Source organism: Chenopodium album, chromosome 3 (genome assembly GCF_948465745.1).
Source record: "Chenopodium album chromosome 3, dcCheAlbu1.1, whole genome shotgun sequence".
Classification (NCBI taxonomy): Eukaryota; Viridiplantae; Streptophyta; class Magnoliopsida; order Caryophyllales; family Amaranthaceae; genus Chenopodium; species Chenopodium album.
The window spans coordinates 81298684-81319754 of record NC_137836.1 but is presented as its reverse complement, the minus strand read 5'-3'; the positions used below and the strand labels follow the sequence as shown (position 1 = coordinate 81319754).

Genomic DNA, 21071 nt, shown 5'->3' with positions numbered 1-21071 from the left:
GCTTAGTTTGAAATGCTTACAACAATATTTCCTCTATTTTCCACACTTGATAGTTGGTTCCCACTCCAGGGATGAATTAGCATAGATTCCCCTTCAATCATTAACCTCTTAAGTCTCGCTTTTCGATTAGTTTATCCCAAAAATCAACCTATAATAACAGCCTTACATAAGTAATACCTTGAAGCAAGCAATACTACCTGTGTTATTATCAATAAACACTTGAGTTAGTCGCGTCATTAAACACTTGTGTTAGTCATTTTCATGGATAAGAATGGTTTTGAGTCTGAACAACAGCAGAGTTGCTGTGAAAAGCTCTTCATTGCTATTCGAAAACCTTCTCCTTTCATCCGACCCACTCGTTTTATCTCCCCTGTCACTCTAAGGGATCGTTGTGTTCGAGTCCCTAGAGTTGATAATGTCACCACTGAAACTCCTCCAAATGTTATTATGACAACCACAAATCTTAATGATCGTTGTCCTAGAATCTCCAAGCAAATTGTGACACCACCAGCAGCTGATAGCAGGAAACAAGCAGCAAATAAGGTTGCAGTTATTCAAGATCATAAAAGAAACCATCCACGTGTTTCCTCGCCAACCAACAATCTACCCAGGCCACCAAAGACAACTATGCTTACAATACACGGCCGTGAAGATACAATTCCAGTTATTCCTCATGCAAATGGGGCAAAGTCTTATATAGCAGAGAGTATTAATGGTATGTCCTCTGAATATATTGATCGTGTTGGGAAAAAAATTAGAAGCCCTACAAATGTGGGTGCACGGGATAGTTTTAATGATCGAGTTAATGACTATATAAATCGCACTAAGAACAAGTTCCATACCTCACCTTCCTTCAACGAGGGATCTGAAGGTAAACAGAAGCGACTCAAGTAGCTTTTGACAGTTTTATCAGGGGGGCTGACAAGTACTGAATTACTATTGCATTTTGTATTCTGTGTTGCGCATTTGTGTGGTTTATGCTGTGGTTCAAGCTGGGAATGATTTATATCAAGAAGTCGAAGCTATATAGGGATACGTTTTAGAGATTACATAGAAGAATTGGGCATGAGTAACTACGCTTGACATGATCTTCACATAGGTGCTGTCAGATGATCAGATGGAGAGGATTTACGTTGAGAAGATATCAAATCATTTAGTAATTATAAATTTTCTATAGTTTCTATTGAGTTATTTTGTATGAATGTAAAATTCCAAGTAAATAACATCTAACTATATATCCAGTTGAATTATTATCCAGTTTCTTGAAAAAAATGTCAGCTGTGTTTATAAATATGTGCTCTTTCTCGTTATTACATAGATTGCAGTATATCATGTATGCTAAATGCTAACTAGGATAGGATGCCTCTAAGGATGATGGAAACCTCACTTAATATCTTCGACGTAAGAAATATTTGTAGACCTGGTGAATTGAGGAGCATCAGAGTCAAGATGAAAAACCAGCTGATAGATACATCTGCCACTGCTCTGCTCACCCTGTTATAGCGTTATATAAGCAAACATCAGAGCTAGAAGGCCTCAAAAAAACATGCAATAGATCATATCTACACTTTATTCTTGAAACCATCCTTGCCTAATGTCATCACAAGTTTGCTCCTTACACCCCCATTGTTTCCTATAATTATTTTTATATATTCTAATATCTGAATGAACATAAACACACAGGTGCCTGTAGACATCAATTAACAGCAAACAAAAATTGATTACTGAGGCAATGACAGGTTACAATTTCTATGAAATCTGAATTTCAGTAATAATTCACCCCTAAACAGAGGATACACATTATAAGCTCCCATCAGACTAGTGCCCTTAGTTATACAGGAAAAGTAACATCGAGCACACTAATGTAACATTTCATTCATGCTAGTCAGCTCTGTCTGTAATTCTACCCTAATTATGTCACACCATGTGTTAGCTGGAAGGTCAGCCAGACATGACGTGCTATGGATTACAGAAATTATACTCAACTATCATTAGAATCATCCTTGTTTTCACTAGCTTCCTCCTCGTCTTCGTCTTCATCTTCATTGTCTTCATCTTTTCCGTTTTCCACAACCGCCTCTTCATCTTCGCCATTTTCCACAGCTGTCTCTTCATCATCACCATTTTCCACAACTGTCTCTCCAGCTTTGCCATTTTCCGTAGCTGTCTCTTCATCTGCTTTCCTCTTCTTGTTTTCTTCTTTTGCCTTTGCTGACCCTGCTCTCTTTACAGCAGTTTTTTTCCTAAATTCTGAAATTAAGCTGGTCAGGATCCCCAAAATCTTGTACCCGTAATACATTTTTAAATGCTAAAAGATTGTTCTACATCCTTAATCCACTTCAATATTAGCAGTAGAACTGCAAATGAACATGCAACTTCACAACAAATAGGGCATAGAGCAACAATCTGTAGCTTGGGACTAGAGGGGCTAGTGTTACCCTCTCACAGTAAGCAATTTGATCTAGGATACATTCAGACCTGAGCCGTTACAGAATTCCATTCATATTGTTCAATGTACTTTTTGGGGGTCTGATGGTTGGGTCCTGGGAGGGAAAAGAATTTTGACTCCGAATTGAATTAGTTGAGGCACAAAAAAATACAAAAACTTTTGTTGTATACTATAATCATGCAAATCAATAGCAACCTAAGATGAACAGTCAAGGAACCAGCAAAAAAAGGGCTTATGAATAGAAAAAGAAGCAGGACTTAAGCTTGTCCGATTTCCAGACATATCCAAGCCATATGGCAGTGATAAGGAATACGCACGTAAAAACCCTAAAGTAACACTATAGAGCTTATCATAAAGTTGTCTACTTATCAGTCTTAATTATAATTTCTTTTGTCCACCTGCAGAATAATGAAGCATTAGAATTAAAAAAAAAAAAAAAGCATTAGAATTAATTCTCATACTTCAGGTTATCTGCTACGTTACTATCTAATACATGGATAAACATCTATTTCTCCAATCTGCATCAAATTTTTAGAGATTCCTTGAAAAGCCATATTGAAGTGTAAAGCCAATATGGTGATTCTTAATACAAACTAAATAGCAGATCAATCATGAGAAATTCTCAGTTGAGACGAGCAAAACAGCATCTGAAAGCAGAAAATGCCACTAACCATTAAGGGAGGCCCTCAGTGGTTCAATAAACTCAGAAAACTCAACTTCCTCGAGAGCATTCAACACATCATCAGCATTAATAATCTGCCTGTTTGAATCACTGCATATGTCGTGTGCCCTACACATATTCATATCAAACTATCCATCAGCAAAGCAATCAAATCCCAAATTCGAGAAACAATACCCGGAATAATTTCAACAAGACATACTTTCCACTTCCCACTCTAGACAGATTTACAAAGACCTCTTCCCAAATTTCTGAAAGTGACTCTTTGGATAACAATTCTCAATAGGATCAGCCAACTTACACTTATGAACAACCAAAGAAACCACATACGATTCGAAGACCGATAACAAACACCTCCAGAAAGATAACCAACATGACTACTAACTGCAAATAAAACTAGGTCAAGCTACCCTCTAATAAAACTAGGTCAAATTACCTATATTTTAAACCATATTTTGCATAAATAATCATAAATCTGCAATCTTTATATCATACAATTACATGATTGACAATCAATTAACCAATTCATCTCCCAGAAAGCAATCAATTTCGACATTTTCAATTTTTTCAAAAACCCTAACAAAACCAACATCAGTAACAAGTAATTAAGCAATCAAAACCATCGAATCGAAAGAAATCCATCAACTAGAGAGAGAAAAAAGAAGGAAGAAAGAGTGAAAGAGAGAGAAAGAGTACGTGGCGGATAGATAGTGGATGAAGATGCGAGCACTTTCGGAGAAGGCAATGAGAGCTTCCTTGTGAAGAGTAACATCGCCGCCGTCAGTGGAAATCTCAGAGAGCTTCTCTTTCACGACTCGCCGTACGATCGTTTTGGGCAACTCCTCTGCCTCCGGCGCCGCCGCCGCCACCGCCGCCGTTGCCGCCGCCACCGCCGCCGTTGCCGCCGGCGCTTTCTCTTTTGACATTTTGATTTTCCTTTTTAGTGTTTTGCTCAGTTGATTTACTTACTCGATTGTTCGGTTAATGAAGTATTGGCAATTCCCGCCATTTTTTAGTAGGCTTTTTAAGTTGGGCCAAGTTAGGTTGGTTGAGAACAACAACAACAAAAAAAAAAGTTAGGTTGGTTGAGTTGATAGTGGGTTACTGGGTTGTATACAGTTGGGCAAGGGTCGAGCTGACACAAAAGCCGATCAAGCATGACACATAATTAACTTGACTCATTGTGTGTTATGAGTTAAGTTACTAAGGTTTAACCGTCTAAGAAATTAGCTGACATGACACGAGTCGGCAGTTGATAATGACATGATACAACAAATGGTTTAGTAAGTTTATAAACTTGTTTTTTTATTATTTTTTTTATATTGGTTTAATGAATGACACTAGTTAGACACAACACGACATGACTTTTTCTTGGCTTGTTCTAGGTACGATCCACTTAAGCACAAGACTTGATATCATAACATGTAGGCCTACAATCTACATGACCTAAGTTATGCCCATTTTTAGGGTTTTCCATAGGATGTATTGACCATTAATTTATTTTATGTCTATTTGTGGATCCCATGTCAATTCTCTACACCATAGGATATAAGAAAATATCAACAACAACATACACAATGACATAGATAATGATTGAGGCCTAATATCAAGCTTTTTACTCACAATATCAAATTATTATATTAAATCTATATTTAAATTATAAATTCCAGTTAATTCTTTTCACAAATTATATAATTATTGTATTAAATCATAACACATAATGTAAATGTTCTTAATTTATGTACGAAGTCTAATTTTTAAGTGTTATAATTTGATATTAAAAATAAAAAGTACTAACAAGTGCTCACAAAAAAAGGAGTATAAAGATTACAACCAATGAAATATTTTTAATAATTGGGAAGTCACTAGGAAACGAGTTTCTTCTAATAACATCCATAATTCTTAATGACCAAGTTATATCTATGTCGTATAGAACCTTCTAACCAAATTTATTTTATCACAAGGCTGACCAAATACCCTCAACTCAAATTTGTCACAATCTCTTAAATAAGAAACTAGTTGACAAATTTGACATAGTTTTCTTAAGACCCTTATTTCTTAATTTAGTAAATCACCTTTAAGAGCTTTAATTAACTCGTCTATTATTGAGAAAATACAAATGTATCACTTTATAAAATTACAAATTGTAAATAAATCAATAACTTTTCATTATATATGAACCCTTTAGCTATTGATATAATTACGAAAGTGTTATATCTAGCCAAATATATTGATTTATTTACAGTTTTGGCGCTTCGTTTATCAAGTTGATAAGTCGGGGCTCCCTTTCGATTACAAGCACCTAACCCACCGTCCACTCGCCCACACCAATACAATCAACACAAGGCTCAATTACGCGCTAACTTTTTCTCTCTCCCCTTTATTATCCCTTTCATTTCCATTTTCTTCCCCAAATTGAAATAAATGTCTTCATTCAATCCTTCAGCACCTCCAATGCCAAATTCATCATCTTCTTCATATAATCCCAGTAATTACAACTCTAATCCCAGTAATTATAACCCTAATTACAATTACCCAGAACCAGCTCAAAGCTACCATGTCAACCACCAATCATATCCTACTTCAAATCCCACTTCCACTCTTCTTCCTTACGGCGGTGGAGGCGGCGGAGCACCTGGTTATGGGTCACCGTACAGCCCGTTTCCACCGGGTACTGACCCGGAAATCATTCGAAGTTTCCAGATGGTAGACAGGGATAGTAGCGGTTTTATCGACGATTCTGAGCTTCAAAACGCTCTTTCTTCTAGTTATCATCGCTTCAGACTTAGCACTATTCGCCTTCTTATCTTTTTGTTCAAGAACCCAACTGAATTGTCGATGAAAATTCGTATGTTTTCATTTTTTTTTTATGCCCACCAAGTGTTTGTTGTTTTGCATCAATGAAAAAATGTTTTTTTTTTTTAATACTTTGTTTTGGGTATAAAGATTTCACCTTTTTGAGTTTTTAATTGTGATTAGTTACTAATGATGTATGTTTAGGCTAATGGGTTTTGAATGGCTGATGCAGGTCCTGGTGAATTTGCTGCATTATGGAGTTGTCTAGGTCAATGGCGTGTAAGTATTTTTTTTTCCTTATAATAATTATAAATACATGTGTTTTTTAGCTTAATTAATTGCTTAGGATGCTGACGGATAAATTGCTAAACATGTGGACTAATAATTAAGATATGTGGACCTAATTTGGCCTTTAAAACAATGCTTAGAGCAGCACAATGCAGTTTAATCTCGATTTGAAGTGCTTTTTTTGTTGCAACTGTAGTGTTTGGCCTTTTGAGAACAATGCTTATTTGTTGCAGCGTGTTTGGCCTTTAAGAACAATAGTTAGAGCTGCACAATACAGTTTAATCTTGTTTCGAAATACTTATTTGTTGCAACTGGATTGTTTGGCCTTTAAGAACAATGCTTAGAGCCTTACAATACAGTTTAATCTTGTTTCGATGTACATATTTGTTGCAACTGGATTGTTTGGCCTTTAAGAACAATGCTTAGAGCCTTACAATACAGTTTAATCTTGTTTCGATGTACATATTTGTTGCAACTGGAATGTTTGGCCTTTAAGAACAATGCTTATTTATTACAATTGGATTGTTTGGCCTATGATGTATGAATGCTTATTTGGTTTGTGTCTAGTGTTGTGGATGTCATTGAGATATTGGCAGCAAATTTGAAATGAATGGTATGAATTTTTCTGCTTTCAGGCAATATTTGAGAGATTTGATAGAGATCGAAGTGGGAAAATTGATTTAGAAGAACTAAGGGATGCTCTTTATAGTTTGGGATACGCTGTCCCTCCTTCAGTACTTCAACTTTTGATCTCCCGTTACAACAATGGAGGTGGCCAAAGAGTTCGGCTTGATTTTGACAGCTTTGTTGAGTAAGGCTTCTTGGCACTCACCGCTAGTGTTTTTCCTCTATATATGTTGGCTTCTTTCTAACCTTGAATTTTGTTTGATGTTGGATTTGCAGATGCGGAATGGTAGTAAAGGTAGGAATATAATCCCTTTGCTTTTGTTTCCTTAACTTTCTTAATGAAGGACACAATATCAACAGTTCCGGGAGCTTGAACAGAGTTCTTGCTATGAAAAATGATAATTAAATACCACTAAAACTTTATAATAATGCTGAAAGCTGACGGCGTTTGTGTTGTTTATTCATGGAATTTCTGAATCATCAAGGGCTTACGTTGTTTCTAATTACAGGGTTTGACGGAAAAATTCAAGGAGAAGGATTCAAACTACACTGGTTCTGCTACAATCACCTATGATGATTTCATGATGATGGTTCTTCCATATCTTGTAACATACAATTAATTAAATTTAACTTATGTGCTATATTTAATTTATTGGAGCTTGTGATGTGTATGTATTATTTTCTTACTAAATCTTTGCTGTATATGGGCTTTATGGAGTTAGGTTATTTTAGGCAGATTTTCTTAGGTTTTTTTGTTGTAAAAATGTGAATCTAAATAATAATTTTTTGGGAGACCATCTTGCTGTATCATGCTTATGAAGTACATATTAGATATTACTCATATAAGAATCAATTGATGTATGTACTGCTCGTTGGTTTTCATATAAGAGTTTCCGGTCAGAGTCGCCATTATTCATCAGAATGCAGTTTGCTCTTCAATTGCTTGCTCGGTTAGATTAATTGTTACAGCAGTTGTTTACTTGCCTGTTTAATTTAATCCATTATCTGAAAGAATCAAAGAATTGGAAATTTATCAGACAAGGGAAGTTTCAGAAAATTTTCTTTGGTTGATATAAGGTTTGTCTTTATTAACAGTATTGCTAGCTACCTGATAAGTTACTTCAGATTTCAGAATTTATCAACAACTTACCAAAAATCTCTGTAACATACTCTGGTACAATGGTACTTGTACTTCTATGTTATCCAATTCCTACGCACTACTGATTGCAACGATATTACTACTACATCATCTCTTACTTACAATGTTGGCGATGAAAATACATGGCCAAATCATCTTCTTCAAGAGTATATCCTATGTTTACCTCTCGCATCAGGTTGTTACCAAATATGTTTTCTTTTGGGGCTCCTCTATGGAGGCTCAAGCAAATCAATTGATTCTCGCTTTGTCGTTCCCAAAGATGAAAAGAAAACACATGAATGTCGGTAGTATAATTGAACTCAAAAGTGATCTTAGCAACCTCATCCAAGCTAACAGAATATAGCTGGGTCAAGTCATAGCAAAGCTCAAAGCCCTTAACTTTTCGAGGTTGGTATCTTCCTAGAGCACCCTTAATGGCTTCCACAACTGCGTCCATTATATTCGGGTCTAGAAAACTATGAGTAAATCCTGTGTCGAACATCATTTTAGTTGGCAAGACATCATTTTCCATAGGAATCCACTTTCCTGCCATATATACATTTGTAAGGCGAGCCATGTAGTATCGCGAATTATTTAACAAGGCAATTTTGGCACCCATGATCTTGGCTTCTTCGCCAAAGCTCAATATACCAGTGGCATCCTCTTCGCGGGGGAAGCAATGAGAGAATTTCTTCACATTTAGCCTGTCGATCAAGGTTCCAGGACCACGCATGAGACCTGCAACGAACATGACCAACTAATGACATGTATGCTCAAAATAATGTACAATTTGCAAAGGGGGTAAGTAAACCTAAGGTCTATCTTAGGACTTAGGCACATTGACTTAATAATGCTTAAGGTCGTGTTGTTAGCTGCATCCAAGCCATAGTTGGTGCTGTTGATGTCAATTTTGCCTATAATAAATAAACTTTTTCACGTGTCCAACTTTAAAAATTAGCAAAGGTATACCTAAAATGTTTAAGACGGCTCTAACCTGCAATGCCAGGAGTACTCGTTTTAATCCATCGAGGGATATAATTCGACGTTCCTAACCCAAAAGGCACAAACCGCACAGGCTCATGCCCAAACCCAACATATGGGTCTTGAAAGTAAAAAGTCTCGGTACCAATGACACCACTAGATGTAGTTCCATCACCATATTCGGTATGATACGAGCAAGGCTCCTTTGAGTCCCAAGGTAAGTCGAGACACTCATTGTGTGAAGCTCGAGGGACATCTCTACAAGTATCATCTTTACAATTAATTGCTTCATAGCTTTCAGAATCAAAGTGGTTGTAGTATGAAAATGCGCCTTGTTCGTAGCAGGAGTCACATGGAATAGCTTGTACCCAAGTGAGGCTGCTGCCGGTGTCAATTATGAGCTCGGTTTTAAGCATTGGTGAGGATGTGCTATTACGACCTATCCCAACCGGGATCACTAGTAAGTGTTCATTGGTTGCATATGTATCTGAGATGACTTTGGAGGAGGAGAATGTTGATAGTGTGTTTGATGGTTGTGTGTTGATGTATCGTTGTCGACGTCTATGGTGTACATGGGTGGAAAAGGAAATAGGTGAAGATAGTAATGTTGTTGAAGATAGAGGAGATTGAAGAGTTCGGGAGAAGATGGTGGGGATGAAGATGAGAAAGAAAAGGATGGTGAATAAAGTTGGGAAAGCCATGAAATAAGTTTTTCATAAATTTTTGTGTATCATTAGCTAGGTTAGTTTCTTTGATTTTATACGGTATATATTCATACATGTTAATTATAGCAAGCACATAAAGTTCAAAGCATTTTCTTGGGTGTGCAAGATTATGGTGACAAAATCAAATCTGAAAAGTATATAGAGAATCGATTTTATGATTCTATGTACATCCTCTTTGTTCTGAATCAATAATCATATATATTTTATTGTTATTTTATGATGTAAGAAGTATATAAAACAAGTCTGTTGCACTTCCCATTTGTAATGAGTTGATTTCCTAATATACCTCTAAACTCTAATTGAAATGCCCTTTCAAAAAAAAAAAAAAAAAATTACTCTAATTGAAATGAATCTAGGCATGATCTTTGATTAATTGCATATGAAAAGCATGAATGTTGAGTTGTTGCTTATAGGCTAGGTAGGTATAAAATGTGACCTAAATATGTTTGTTCAGTTGGATTTGGTCAAATTTGGGTTTAATCTAAAACTTGTCATTCTTATTTTGATTCTATACCTTAATCTTAACTAATTTTGAGCATGATTTGAAATTAAGAATGATTTCCGTCTCTGAGTTTGGACACACTTTTTTTCTAAACTTGCCCCATGTTTCTATGTACGGGTTTACAAAAGCTATAATAATAATGTAATGAATTATTTAGAGTTCCGGTGAACTTTCATTTAAACTTATTGTTGTAATAAATCATTTCAAACAATGCTGACGATTGAAATACATAGCAAAGTCATCTTTATCAAGTGTATAACCTATATTCATCTCCCTCATTAAGTTGTTACCAAAAACATTTTCCTCACCTTTAACAAATCCTAAGCAAATCAAACTAATTTCATTGATTCGAAGCCAAAGATTATAGGAGAAGAGATCAATCCTAGTTGCATAGTTAAACTCGAAAGTGACCTTAGCAACCTCATCCAAGCTAACATAACTTAAATCGGTCATGTTGTAGCAAAGCTCATTATCACCCCATTTCCGAGGTTGATACTTTCTTAGTACATTCTTGATGACACCAACAATTGCATCAACTATTTCCGCGGTTAGATAAGTCCAACTAGTTCCCGTGTCAAACACCATGTTCGCGGGCAAGACATAGTCATATTCCACCACAACGCGCTCTCCTGACACGTACAAATTTGTCAAGGGTGCCTCATATCGTTCAGATTCACCATTTAAGGCTAATTTAACCCCCTTGATCATAGCTTCATCACCAAAACTCATTGTGCCATTGTCATCCTCTTCGCGAGGAAAACAATGAGAGAATTTCTTCACTCCTAGCTTGTCGAGTAAGGTTCCATATCCGCGAGCAAATCCTGCCACTCCAGGAGAAGATAATTTTCGGCTAGTAAAATAATTTGACGTACCAACCCCAAATGGTACAAACTCCAAATGCACATTCCCAAGCAAAGATGTGTCTAAGAAGTAAAATGTCTCGGTACCTATGACACCACTCGAGTTAGTCCCATCATAATATTGAACATTGTAGGAACAACGTTCATATAAAGGTTGTGATAAGTCATCACTACACCCGGCATGAGCCTCATAAGGCGCGATTTGACATATTTCATCCGTGCAATAGACAGGATCAAAGGATTTTGAGGCAGAGCTATTGTAGTATGGGAAGTTGCCTTGTTCGTAGCAGGAGTCACAAGGGAAACCTTGTATCCATGTGAAGCCACTCGCGGTGTCAACTATAAGTTCGGTCATGAGCATTGGTGAGGATGTGCTATTTCTGCCTATCCCTACCGCCATCATTATTCCACGGCCAGGGTTTGGGTGTACGTCTAAATGAAGTTTTGAAGAGTAATTTGGTGACTTGTTTGATGAGTGTTGGTTGATATATCGAGGTCTATTATACACTCGGGTGGAAAATGAAATAGACTCTTTGTTATAAGGATTTGATAGGTATGGTTTGAGAGTATGTGACATGGTGGTTATTGGAGAGCAAGTGAGAAAAAGGAGGATGGGAAGAATGTAAAAAGTCATGGATTAATTAAGCTTGAGATGATTTTTTTGTGAAAATTATCAGGAATAACTAATGAATGATCTGTAGCTTAATTATAGCCTCAGATATTAATTTTGCAATTAAGTAGAATTACAACATTTTATTGGTGTGTACAAAATACAGGGGAAATAGTCATATAAAGGACTTAGATATCATGATAGTAGGGTTGTATACCTTAATCTTAACCAATTTTGTGTATGATTTGTAATTATCTTAATTAGGATGAATACTTCATCATCTATTAGAATGGAGTTAGGAGTAAGATCATACATTTTCTTCAGTTACTCCATATTCTAGCTACTTGCGAACAACTTATATTACTCCTTATTTCATAATAGATAGTATATTGAATGTGAAATTGTCTAATTTTCCCTAGTTAGGGTCATTCCAATTAATAGTGTTACAAGAGGAGTCCAAATTGCATTACATATGATACAGCAACTTATTATTTAGACAAAATCTGTTTTGATTATCTTTACATATTTGCTATATATGACTGAAAATTAACATTGGTTTACCCCTTAAAATGGACTTAAAAGATACATAACTAATTCCTCATTTCTCAAGATGCAATCACTGCATAATGAAGGTTTAATTTCAAAATAGTTAGCCCAAGATCATATGAAGAGGCCTACTGTTAGTGTAAACTGTCCTTAATCACTATTCAGTACAGTATATGTCATCAGTTGCAGGTTTTCTTAATTATAGAATCCAAACCAGATTTTTTTTTTTCGCAAGAAACATAATTCCTACCCTGGTTGTCATCAGCTTTTAATGAATTGTTTTTATGTGTTGCATTATCATTGGTGACGCGTGTGATGTAGACCCGTATAAGCTGCATGAATTTTGCTTTCGACTAATCGGACAAAATGATTTGTTGCTATAGTAAGACCATAACATAAGAGGCATTATTGTTATAGAGTAACGCAATCATCTTAGTAGTATAAATGACTATTAATTACCATCGTGCATTATGCATGGTTTAGAACTAGAAGTATATGATGCATGTGACCATTATTCATCCTTAAATACATTGCCTACATTGCACATGCTACATTATTGAAATCCAAAATTCAAGGGAAGTACAGTGAAGACACTTCATATGCTTAGCACGTGCGCTACTTGTCAACCAAAATTATAGCATAATTCAAAGTTCAAACCACATGCTTGTAAATTGTAACTCATCTAAGACTAGACTAGTAACTTGTATAATGGAGTAGTTACCAATTTTGTAGTCAAACTAATTTTAAAATATCAGGTGATTTAGATTTTCCAAGAAATAATTCTCTGTTATTCATTTTACTGATTATCAAACATTATCCCATGATTAAGTTTCACTCAAACTCTTGATTACCTCAAACCTTCAGTAAGATTGCTTAAATTATACTTCATTCGTACTAGTAGGATTGTTGGAAGTAGATTACTCTGCATTTTTTTTATTAAGAAGGAAAACGGGCAAAGCTTACTAATGAAGAAACTCGAACCTAATCATCCTTTCGGTTTTAAATTAGCCGTAAACAGCTGGTTTATATCTGCTTAATTGCCTAAAAAAGCATCATATCCTTTTTCTCATTAATCAAAGAGAAAGCTGGTTATACAAAGTAACTCCCACTAGCAAAAAATGTCCAAAAAAAAAAAAAAAAGAAAATACAGTAAAAAACTTATAGATCAGATAAGAACAACAAAATTGACTTTAACAATAAAAAAACCACTAATTTTTCTCATTAATTAACTTAACTATTACATGTATCAAAAGATGTAAGATTCTAAGCTAAAGGTAAGCCTGGTGTCATAAGATGGCTGCCAAAAGAATTAATCTGCTTATAATACATGTTAATGACACTACTACTACTAATATAAATCCTGCATTTCTAATTAAGGACCTTATTTTAAATGTTTCAGTAAAATAATGTCTGCTAATCTAAGCTTTCTGAGCAATGAATCTGGTGATGAACTTCAAATAAAAAGGAAAAAAAAAAAAAAAAAAAACTGTTCTGCAATTGTTAATTCACATGTATTGGAAATTGTAGCCTTCCTCTGCTGTACTCTCCCCTGCAGATATACAAATAAAGTACAGTTTAATTAATGTTTGACAAAACTTAATGAAAAAAGATTAAAACTTTGTATTAGTATGTTAATCTACTTGAAAGTACATACAGTAATTGATTAATATGATCAAATCGACAATTATTACAATGCATCGAAATCACGAATGATGCTCGAAGAAACAAGAAAATTCAACATTGGCATCATACATCAAGTTGGATGAACGAAAAGGATTAGTACACTAAATATCATTATCACTTATCATGATAATTAAAACTTTTCACTAAAAAGTCTAAAAGAAAAGCATCTATTTTTCTTACTAGGTAGGTGATTCAAGGCTGCTAAGAAAGTTATGTTGCAGCTTTTTTTTTTTTTTTTTTTTTTTTTTTTTTTTTTTTTTTTTTTTTTTTTGGGGTCTGAGAGTCATTATCAATGTAGGGGAGAAAAAACAGAACATATGACAGTGTATACATACACTAAAGATTGGATTTTGATTCTTTTGGGTTTCAGTTTGATATGGCAGCTAGCTGATTAGTTGTTGGTTGCTTTTCATAACTTGGTAAATGCCAATTGACATGTAGACACATAACGTGTAAAGCAAACTAAACCACTACGAGTCTAGGACATCATCACCTGGTGTCCTCTTTAGGTATGTTCGGAATAGGGCTGATAAGTTCAGATAAGGTGACAAAACAAAGGCACAAAAAACCTCATGAGTCATGCCCAATTAAACTAGACTTGGGATATACTCGAAATTAGAGTTGATTTGATCAGAGCCTAGATCGAAAATTACCAAGACTTGTGTAATTAATGAGTCTTTATCATAATAATATAAGTGAATAGACAATTAACCTGTACACATATGAAACCGATAGATCTATTTGCTTTAGGTTTATACTCCGTATGAAGTAAGTTCTATCAACATCTCTTATGATATCATACTTTTTGACGTAGATATTTTTCATAAAAAGTTTTAACTTACTATATTGCCTCGGATCCATATATATTGACCATATAAAAACAGGCAATACAGCCATATATGTGTTAATCTTATCCATCTTGTTAAAGTGATGGAAGGAAAAGGAAACTTTTTTCAATGACAAAATATGGGCTCCCACCCTTAATCCATTTGATGTTGAAATCTAGCTACAACACCACTAATTTTAAGTAGTGGCTCCAGCATAATTTGATGTTACATGTTTATTCACTTGTATAATTAATTAATTAACCTAAGGAAAAGAAAGAAAGGTACATGAACTTCCTAAGGTTGATATTGGTTCATTGAAGATTGTCCTCATTAAGGGTTACATAAGCTTGTGGGTGGTTGGTAATTATCTTCCCTTTTGACAAATTAAACGATAAGATAACGACAATTTTCATTATACGAGTACAAGCTCGAGAAAGATTGTGATAGCAATGACATCTATCTAATGATAAAAGCTATGCTTCCAAATTTTTGTACAGAAATAACACTATTGAAATGACTGGGATTTGCATCATCAGAATATTCTCAATTTATCATAGACTTTTTTGGAAATATGATGATCAAGACTCGGAAATTTAGGATTTTGAACATGATTTTGTCAATCCCAAAACGTGCATAGTAATAAAATATAGCTGAAAAATGATTCGGAATAAGGGTCAAAAACAACTCGAAAAATCAATTTATACTGAACCTGACTTTACCCGACCTAATTCAAGTATTCGAATGATTTGACATATCGACTTTAAGCTATACTCCATAAGAGATAAGAGTAGGTAGCTTAGCTAGAATGAACCACATTATATTCAAAGGGTTGGCATCCACCTAAGGTTGACAAGGCAAATCTCTCTTTTAGGAAAAGAAGCAAAAAGGTCAAGCCAAAAAGGTCAGCTTCTGAAATAGAATATCACACAATCAAAAGCCACAGAAAAAGAAAATTACTCTTAAATCACATTTTTTGTGTTCAAATTTGGCGATTAGGGAAAAATGTATTCATATTAGATTGTGGTTTCAAATTCGGCGAGTTCTTTGAAAATTAATACAAGTATCATGAAATTCAGCAAACGCGACAACAGATAGATAGTGATACAACGGTGTCTCTTTCCATTCACAAGCCATCTTAGACATTAATTTATGTTGAAGACAGGAGAAATTCAATTATAAAAAGAATTCATATGCATGATTGCATATGGTGATCAAGACACGTTTAAATTATTATAGGAATATTTGTGGAAGTTTCATTACTTTGAATTATTAATGATTCCAAACTCTTTATGATAAATGATAATACTCTAATCCCAAATTTTCCAAAAGAACAAAGGAAGAAAAAGATGATAGAATTTTCGTTCTGTACTCAATCATTCATGCAGGTATGTCGTAATTTTCTAAATGAAGCTTACATAATTTCCTAAATCCTAACCGTGTTTTTCTGCATTATAGCGTGTTGCATGAAAAGTCTAATGAACAATAACTTTTAATTACATGATTCATAAAATTAAATGAAACTAACATTAACATTCTTTTAGGAATCCTATGTATGAATGTACCAGTATCACAAAAAGAATAAAAGTCTAAGAAAAATTTTTGTGTCAAGGCTACAAAGTCTTACCTTTCTAATAATGCCATCCTTCCTTCCCCAAATTTAGTATAAACGAAATGTAAATATTCCTCAAGCAAATATAAATAACGCCGTCAATAAGCTCGACAAAATTGTGAATTTACACAAGTCCTGTAAAATCAGGGGAAAAAATAAATTGTGTTAGAAATTGACTTCATAATCTTCATGTGAAATGTGAAATGTACATCAACTTTGTTGTATACATGCCTGTACTGATTTTCACTAAAGTTATTCTTCGTTATCCGAATTAACTATTACAAAGTAATCATCAAACAAAATTTGGCAAAAAAATTGATTTATAACCAATTTGATTGACTAGAAATGAATATTTCATTGTACGACGTTCTCCAGAACACCAACATTACGTAATATGATGTTACTCTGTACCTAAAATCACCAAACCATAAGGTCCGTGTACAAACATATCTAATCACACCGCATTTATTATGTCACATATGAAACAAAATAAAATCTATACATAATATCTAAGCAATGTACAAAAATGTAAGCATATTTATCACAATCTAATAAATTGCATAAGATGAAAGAAAATTAGCTTACCAATAATGATCTCCTTTGATAACCTGAAGAAATGTAAAATTGAGGAAGATAACTTTTTTGCTGCAAACCAATATTATAAACAGGGCTACCATTTGGATAATATAGTCCATAATTTCTTTCAGAAGAAGGTCCAGGCTTCAAATTCTCATTGAAAAGAGCAAAAACATATACTGTAATTGGCACATCAGGCCTACCAGGGGTACCCTCTTGTTTCTCAATCTTTTGCAGCAAATTACCATTATAGGTTGCTGCATTTTGGACTGTGGCCCCCACCTCATTCGGGTCACCCTTCGACGGCCAACCCGTTTCCGATATTTGGACCTCAATATCGGTATGACCCATTTTCTTAATAGCCGCGTAGATTGAATCAAGTTGTGCATATAACATGTTGTCGTAATGTAGATTTGTGACAGGGTCGGTCATACCCTGGTTAGGCCTAAAAAGGACATAATCTAAGGATATTTCGTTCGGGCTGCCCATGTAGGCGAAAAACGGATATACATTGATGAAAAATGGGGAATTGATTTGAGATTGGAAATTCAACATGGGTTGGAGATATTGGGCCAACTCGGGTTTAAACGCCCCGGAAGACGGAGGGAAAGAAGTAGCCAATATGGCTGTAGAATGGGCAGTTGTGACAGTCACTTGGTTAGTTAAACCAAGAGACTTAAGGGCAGAATAGACACCTTTCATAGCAGGGAACAAATATGACATTAATTGTGTGTCACCCCCACCTAAAACTTCGTTACCTACAACAATGCATGTAATTTTGGTTTGGCTAATGTAAGGTTGTACATGAGTTTGGATCCAAGCTTGGGCCTTAGACGGGTCGGTCATGTTTTGTAGGTATTCGCTTCCTAACCCGATTGTGAATTGGACATTCGAGTTAGCGAAGGCCATAAGGACATTCGGGTCAGCATCATATAGCTTGACCCGACTAACTTGAATGGATTGTAGTAGGATTGCTACACGGCTTGGGGAGGGCAAGTTGTTGGCTATTTGCCCATAGTTAATTCCCACTCCTAGGCCATCAATTCTTAAAATTGATCCTGCAATCAAAATACAACCAATAATTAAATTATTATTTTCAAAGGTTCCTTAATATTAAAATTGCTTGATATGATGAATGGGAGGAATAACCTAACGCATTATGTATCTCAATCTTGACAATTAAGCTACAACCAATTTGATTCTCACTCAATCATTACTCAAAACACATATTTTTTGTTAAACCATCTCACAACCGTTATTGTTACAGAAAAAGTAAGGTCCATAAAGGGTGTGAAAAGGCTATTTACGAAGAACTTGTATACGAATATTACACTAATACTTTACATTTAATGTTATATTTTTTTGGTATTGCGTAGAAAAGTGTTTACGTATTTGACTGTATTTTTTCTTTCGTTCTTATTTTTTACCATAGTATAGTGAGAAAATTTTGCATATTTTATTAGTTTGGTCAAATAACCATAATTTTTTTTCCTAAGCAAAAACTTTTTTGCATTTTTTGCATAAATAAGTAAAACCTACAAAATGAGGAAAAAGGGTAGGTACCAATTGGCAAACCGGCAAATAAAACTAGTAACAACTAATATTGAATAAAGTTTGCATATGAAACATTTCTCAAAATTATCAGCTAAATTCCATATTTCATAATCAGAAGAGTCACAATAAATGTGTAATCCATCCAAAAAGATGATTCTGGTTTTCGCCTAGTTTTCTGTCCTAAATAAAAAATTATTGACCGAATTTCCAGGAAAAGGAAAAAAAAAGAGAGAGAGACAGAAACCCAGAAATTTAAAAAATAAACTAGTTTGAATAGATTGCAAATCAAACTAAATGAACAATGACAATAGCAATATTAATTTGTGTTCTAAAAAGAAAATTTCCCATCAATTTGAAATGAAAAAAAAATAATAATAAAAATAGAAGTATGAAGTACCCTGTTTTAATTCATATGGACAAATATGATACTCGAGATTAAATCCCGCCTACATCACTATCATTGAGGTGTCATCAACGCTTAAAAAAAAAAGAATAAAGCTAGAAAGTAATAGTAAAATATAAAGAGTGATTAGTACCTGAAATGAGGAAGAAGAAGATGAAAAATGAGGTATAATTAGCCATTGCAGATCTGATAACAACAATCATAAAAATATGTGCCACCCACTTCAAAATCACTGTTATATCACCGGCCTTATTAATTATCACCTTAATTACAAAGATAATTAAGAAGCTTAGCTTCAACTTCCTCTGTTAATTAAAAATGAATGAGTATAGTAGTGTACGTCTCACATTTATTATCTTTCTTTCTCCTTTGATAATGGGAGAAAGAAAGATGGAAGGAAGGAGAGGAGGAGGAGAGAGTGGGCGCAAGAGGAAGTTGCGCACCCTCTTAAATATATAAATATAAATAAATTATAGTATATGATATATGAAATATGAAATAATGGACCACCAACTGTAAATATGGTAAGTTGTGGATCTTGCAATAATGGGAAATGGAAATGTGTAACGTATACAAGGGAAGAGGGGAAGGTTTCTTCTAGGAGCACAATATTTACTCAAACGTTTTATAACCTCTTTTATTTATAGAGATGCTAAAAGTTTGTTTCTTGCTCATTTTACCGACATATTATGTTCTTTTATTGTTTTTTATTTCCAACTAGATGTTGTACCCCAATTTGCATTTTTGCAACTAGGGACTTGAGTTGTACTCGTAGTGCTTTAGTGTATATGTGTGTGTGCGCTTTTTTTTTTTTTTTTTTTTTTGGTTAATCTTGTTATCTAATGTTTTTGGTCAATCCTTAAAAAAAAAAAAAAAATGGTCAAAAGTTGATTAGTATTGTGATTCTGGATTAGAGTGATTAACTGATGTACATATATATGGATCATATCGAACACTTGAAATTTGAAGATACAAGATTCTAATGAACAATAAATACTAGTCCAAAGCGTGGACGGAATACGAGTGGATTGCTTTTGGACCTTTATCAAATAAATAATTATGAGTACAACAATAATTGTGCAAATGCCTTAAAGGTTTTAATTCACTGTATTAAACCAAAAAAAAAAATTATACTTAATTTTTTTTCAACTTACTAGGGTGATTAACGCGTACGAGACGACTTGCCCTTTCTCAATTGGGTTGTTTTCATGTTCTGTAGTCCAGTTAAGAATACTTGAGTTCATTTTTCAAGTACACACCAGATTTTAAATGCCCCTAATTATGCATGGTGATGGTCAATAAAATAGGTCACGATATTTTCCTCTCTCTCTCTGTCTTTTTTTTTTTTGGTAAAAATCTTTGTTTAGATTTTTTTTTTTAATAATTGTTTATGAGAGATATTCTATTGTGTGCATATGGATGATCGGAGTATCTCATTAATAATATTTGATCAATTAGATTTAAAATTATATACTCTCGATGTATAAATGATCCACAAAATAAGTCGAATGATACGAAATCTTTAAGATTTAAGATAAATATCAGATCAGACAATACCTTAGAATTTGAGTGATCAAAAGCATTATTAATTAGGATCTCACCCAATAATTATTAATGAGGATATATACATGCCACATTGGTTTGTGCAATCGTATCATCACTATCAACATAAAAATATACGGAATACCAACCACCAACCATATAATATCAACACATTAAACACCAAAAATCAGGATTATGTTTTACAAATGCAACGATGTAGGCATGTAGCGCGTTAGTCCTTTGCGCAATTGCACCGGCTACACGAGTACGCGGCTCCACCCCATAAAAATGTATGGCGCGTTATGAACACAATAATGACCCAATTTGTTGTTTCATGCCTTCTAAAATAGGTTACTAGAACATATGATTGCTACAACGAGTGCCCATTTTTTATGGAGAAAGTGACAATTCTAAACTCACCTATCCGTTTTATGTCGTACATACGTTCTTCCACCTACATGTTTACAATTAATAAAGATTAAAGGTGTAATTCAAATCTTGAGATCGAACCCTACTTATATTACTGACACTATAGATTAAGATATAGTTTAGAATTACACGTTTATACTAGTTAAAAAATTACTCTATCATAAGAGTGTGACAAATTTCATGCGAGTTATTGTGATGTATATTCTACGGAGTATCTATATAATATTCTCAGAAGTCACAAAATTGG

The 21071-nt window shown here is 34.3% G+C and overlaps 5 protein-coding genes across 5 annotated transcripts; 1 reads left to right on the top strand and 4 right to left on the bottom strand.

The window, feature by feature from the left end:
• Window positions 1-1690: 1690 nt before the first annotated feature.
• LOC145619451 (uncharacterized) lies at window positions 1691-4069 on the bottom strand. Its single transcript, XM_081674143.1, has 3 exons — window positions 3825-4069; window positions 3121-3239; window positions 1691-2250 (listed from the first exon to the last, which is right to left on the bottom strand). The coding sequence occupies exons 1-3, from the start codon at window positions 4052-4054 to the stop codon at window positions 1982-1984; spliced, it is 618 nt and encodes a 205-aa protein (XP_081530269.1). The 5' UTR covers window positions 4055-4069; the 3' UTR covers window positions 1691-1981.
• A 1353-nt stretch (window positions 4070-5422) lies between these two features.
• LOC145619440 (putative calcium-binding protein CML48) lies at window positions 5423-7646 on the top strand. Its single transcript, XM_081674131.1, has 5 exons — window positions 5423-5976; window positions 6157-6203; window positions 6848-7023; window positions 7116-7134; window positions 7349-7646. Exons 1-5 carry the CDS (start codon window positions 5553-5555, stop codon window positions 7457-7459), a joined length of 777 nt encoding a protein of 258 aa, XP_081530257.1. The 5' UTR covers window positions 5423-5552; the 3' UTR covers window positions 7460-7646.
• Window positions 7647-8092: 446 nt separating this feature from the next.
• LOC145625501 (aspartyl protease family protein At5g10770-like) lies at window positions 8093-9374 on the bottom strand. Its single transcript, XM_081678524.1, has 2 exons — window positions 8972-9374; window positions 8093-8715 (listed from the first exon to the last, which is right to left on the bottom strand). The coding sequence occupies exons 1-2, from the start codon at window positions 9372-9374 to the stop codon at window positions 8093-8095; spliced, it is 1026 nt and encodes a 341-aa protein (XP_081534650.1).
• Window positions 9375-10383: 1009 nt separating this feature from the next.
• Window positions 10384-11811, bottom strand: LOC145625499 (aspartyl protease UND-like). Its single transcript, XM_081678523.1, has one exon. It carries the CDS (start codon window positions 11677-11679, stop codon window positions 10384-10386), a length of 1296 nt encoding a protein of 431 aa, XP_081534649.1. The 5' UTR covers window positions 11680-11811.
• A 1574-nt stretch (window positions 11812-13385) lies between these two features.
• LOC145624470 (glucan endo-1,3-beta-glucosidase 14-like) lies at window positions 13386-19451 on the bottom strand. Its single transcript, XM_081677512.1, has 4 exons — window positions 18987-19451; window positions 16906-17954; window positions 16336-16455; window positions 13386-13750 (listed from the first exon to the last, which is right to left on the bottom strand). The coding sequence occupies exons 1-3, from the start codon at window positions 19054-19056 to the stop codon at window positions 16396-16398; spliced, it is 1179 nt and encodes a 392-aa protein (XP_081533638.1). The 5' UTR covers window positions 19057-19451; the 3' UTR covers window positions 13386-13750; window positions 16336-16395.
• Window positions 19452-21071: the final 1620 nt, after the last annotated feature.

Coding starts and splice junctions, on each gene's coding strand:
- LOC145625499 (XM_081678523.1), bottom strand. CDS start 11,679: ATGACTTTTTACATTCTTCCCATCCTCCTTTTTCTCACTTGCTCTCCA.
- LOC145625501 (XM_081678524.1), bottom strand. CDS start 9,374: ATGCTTAAAACCGAGCTCATAATTGACACCGGCAGCAGCCTCACTTGG. Junction 8,716..8,971: donor GAGTACTCCTGGCATTGCAG/GTTAGAGCCGTC, acceptor TGTTCGTTGCAG/GTCTCATGCGTGGTCCTGGA.
- LOC145619451 (XM_081674143.1), bottom strand. CDS start 4,054: ATGTCAAAAGAGAAAGCGCCGGCGGCAACGGCGGCGGTGGCGGCGGCA. Junction 3,240..3,824: donor ATCCACTATCTATCCGCCAC/GTACTCTTTCTC, acceptor GAATATGTGTAG/GGCACACGACATATGCAGTG. Junction 2,251..3,120: donor ACTGAGGGCCTCCCTTAATG/GTTAGTGGCATT, acceptor GCTTAATTTCAG/AATTTAGGAAAAAAACTGCT.
- LOC145619440 (XM_081674131.1), top strand. CDS start 5,553: ATGTCTTCATTCAATCCTTCAGCACCTCCAATGCCAAATTCATCATCT. Junction 5,977..6,156: donor TGAATTGTCGATGAAAATTC/GTATGTTTTCAT, acceptor TGGCTGATGCAG/GTCCTGGTGAATTTGCTGCA. Junction 6,204..6,847: donor GTTGTCTAGGTCAATGGCGT/GTAAGTATTTTT, acceptor TTCTGCTTTCAG/GCAATATTTGAGAGATTTGA.
- LOC145624470 (XM_081677512.1), bottom strand. CDS start 19,056: ATGATTGTTGTTATCAGATCTGCAATGGCTAATTATACCTCATTTTTC. Junction 17,955..18,986: donor CTTCTTCTTCCTCATTTCAG/GTACTAATCACT, acceptor TTTTGATTGCAG/GATCAATTTTAAGAATTGAT. Junction 16,456..16,905: donor ATCAAAGGAGATCATTATTG/GTAAGCTAATTT, acceptor CTGATTTTACAG/GACTTGTGTAAATTCACAAT.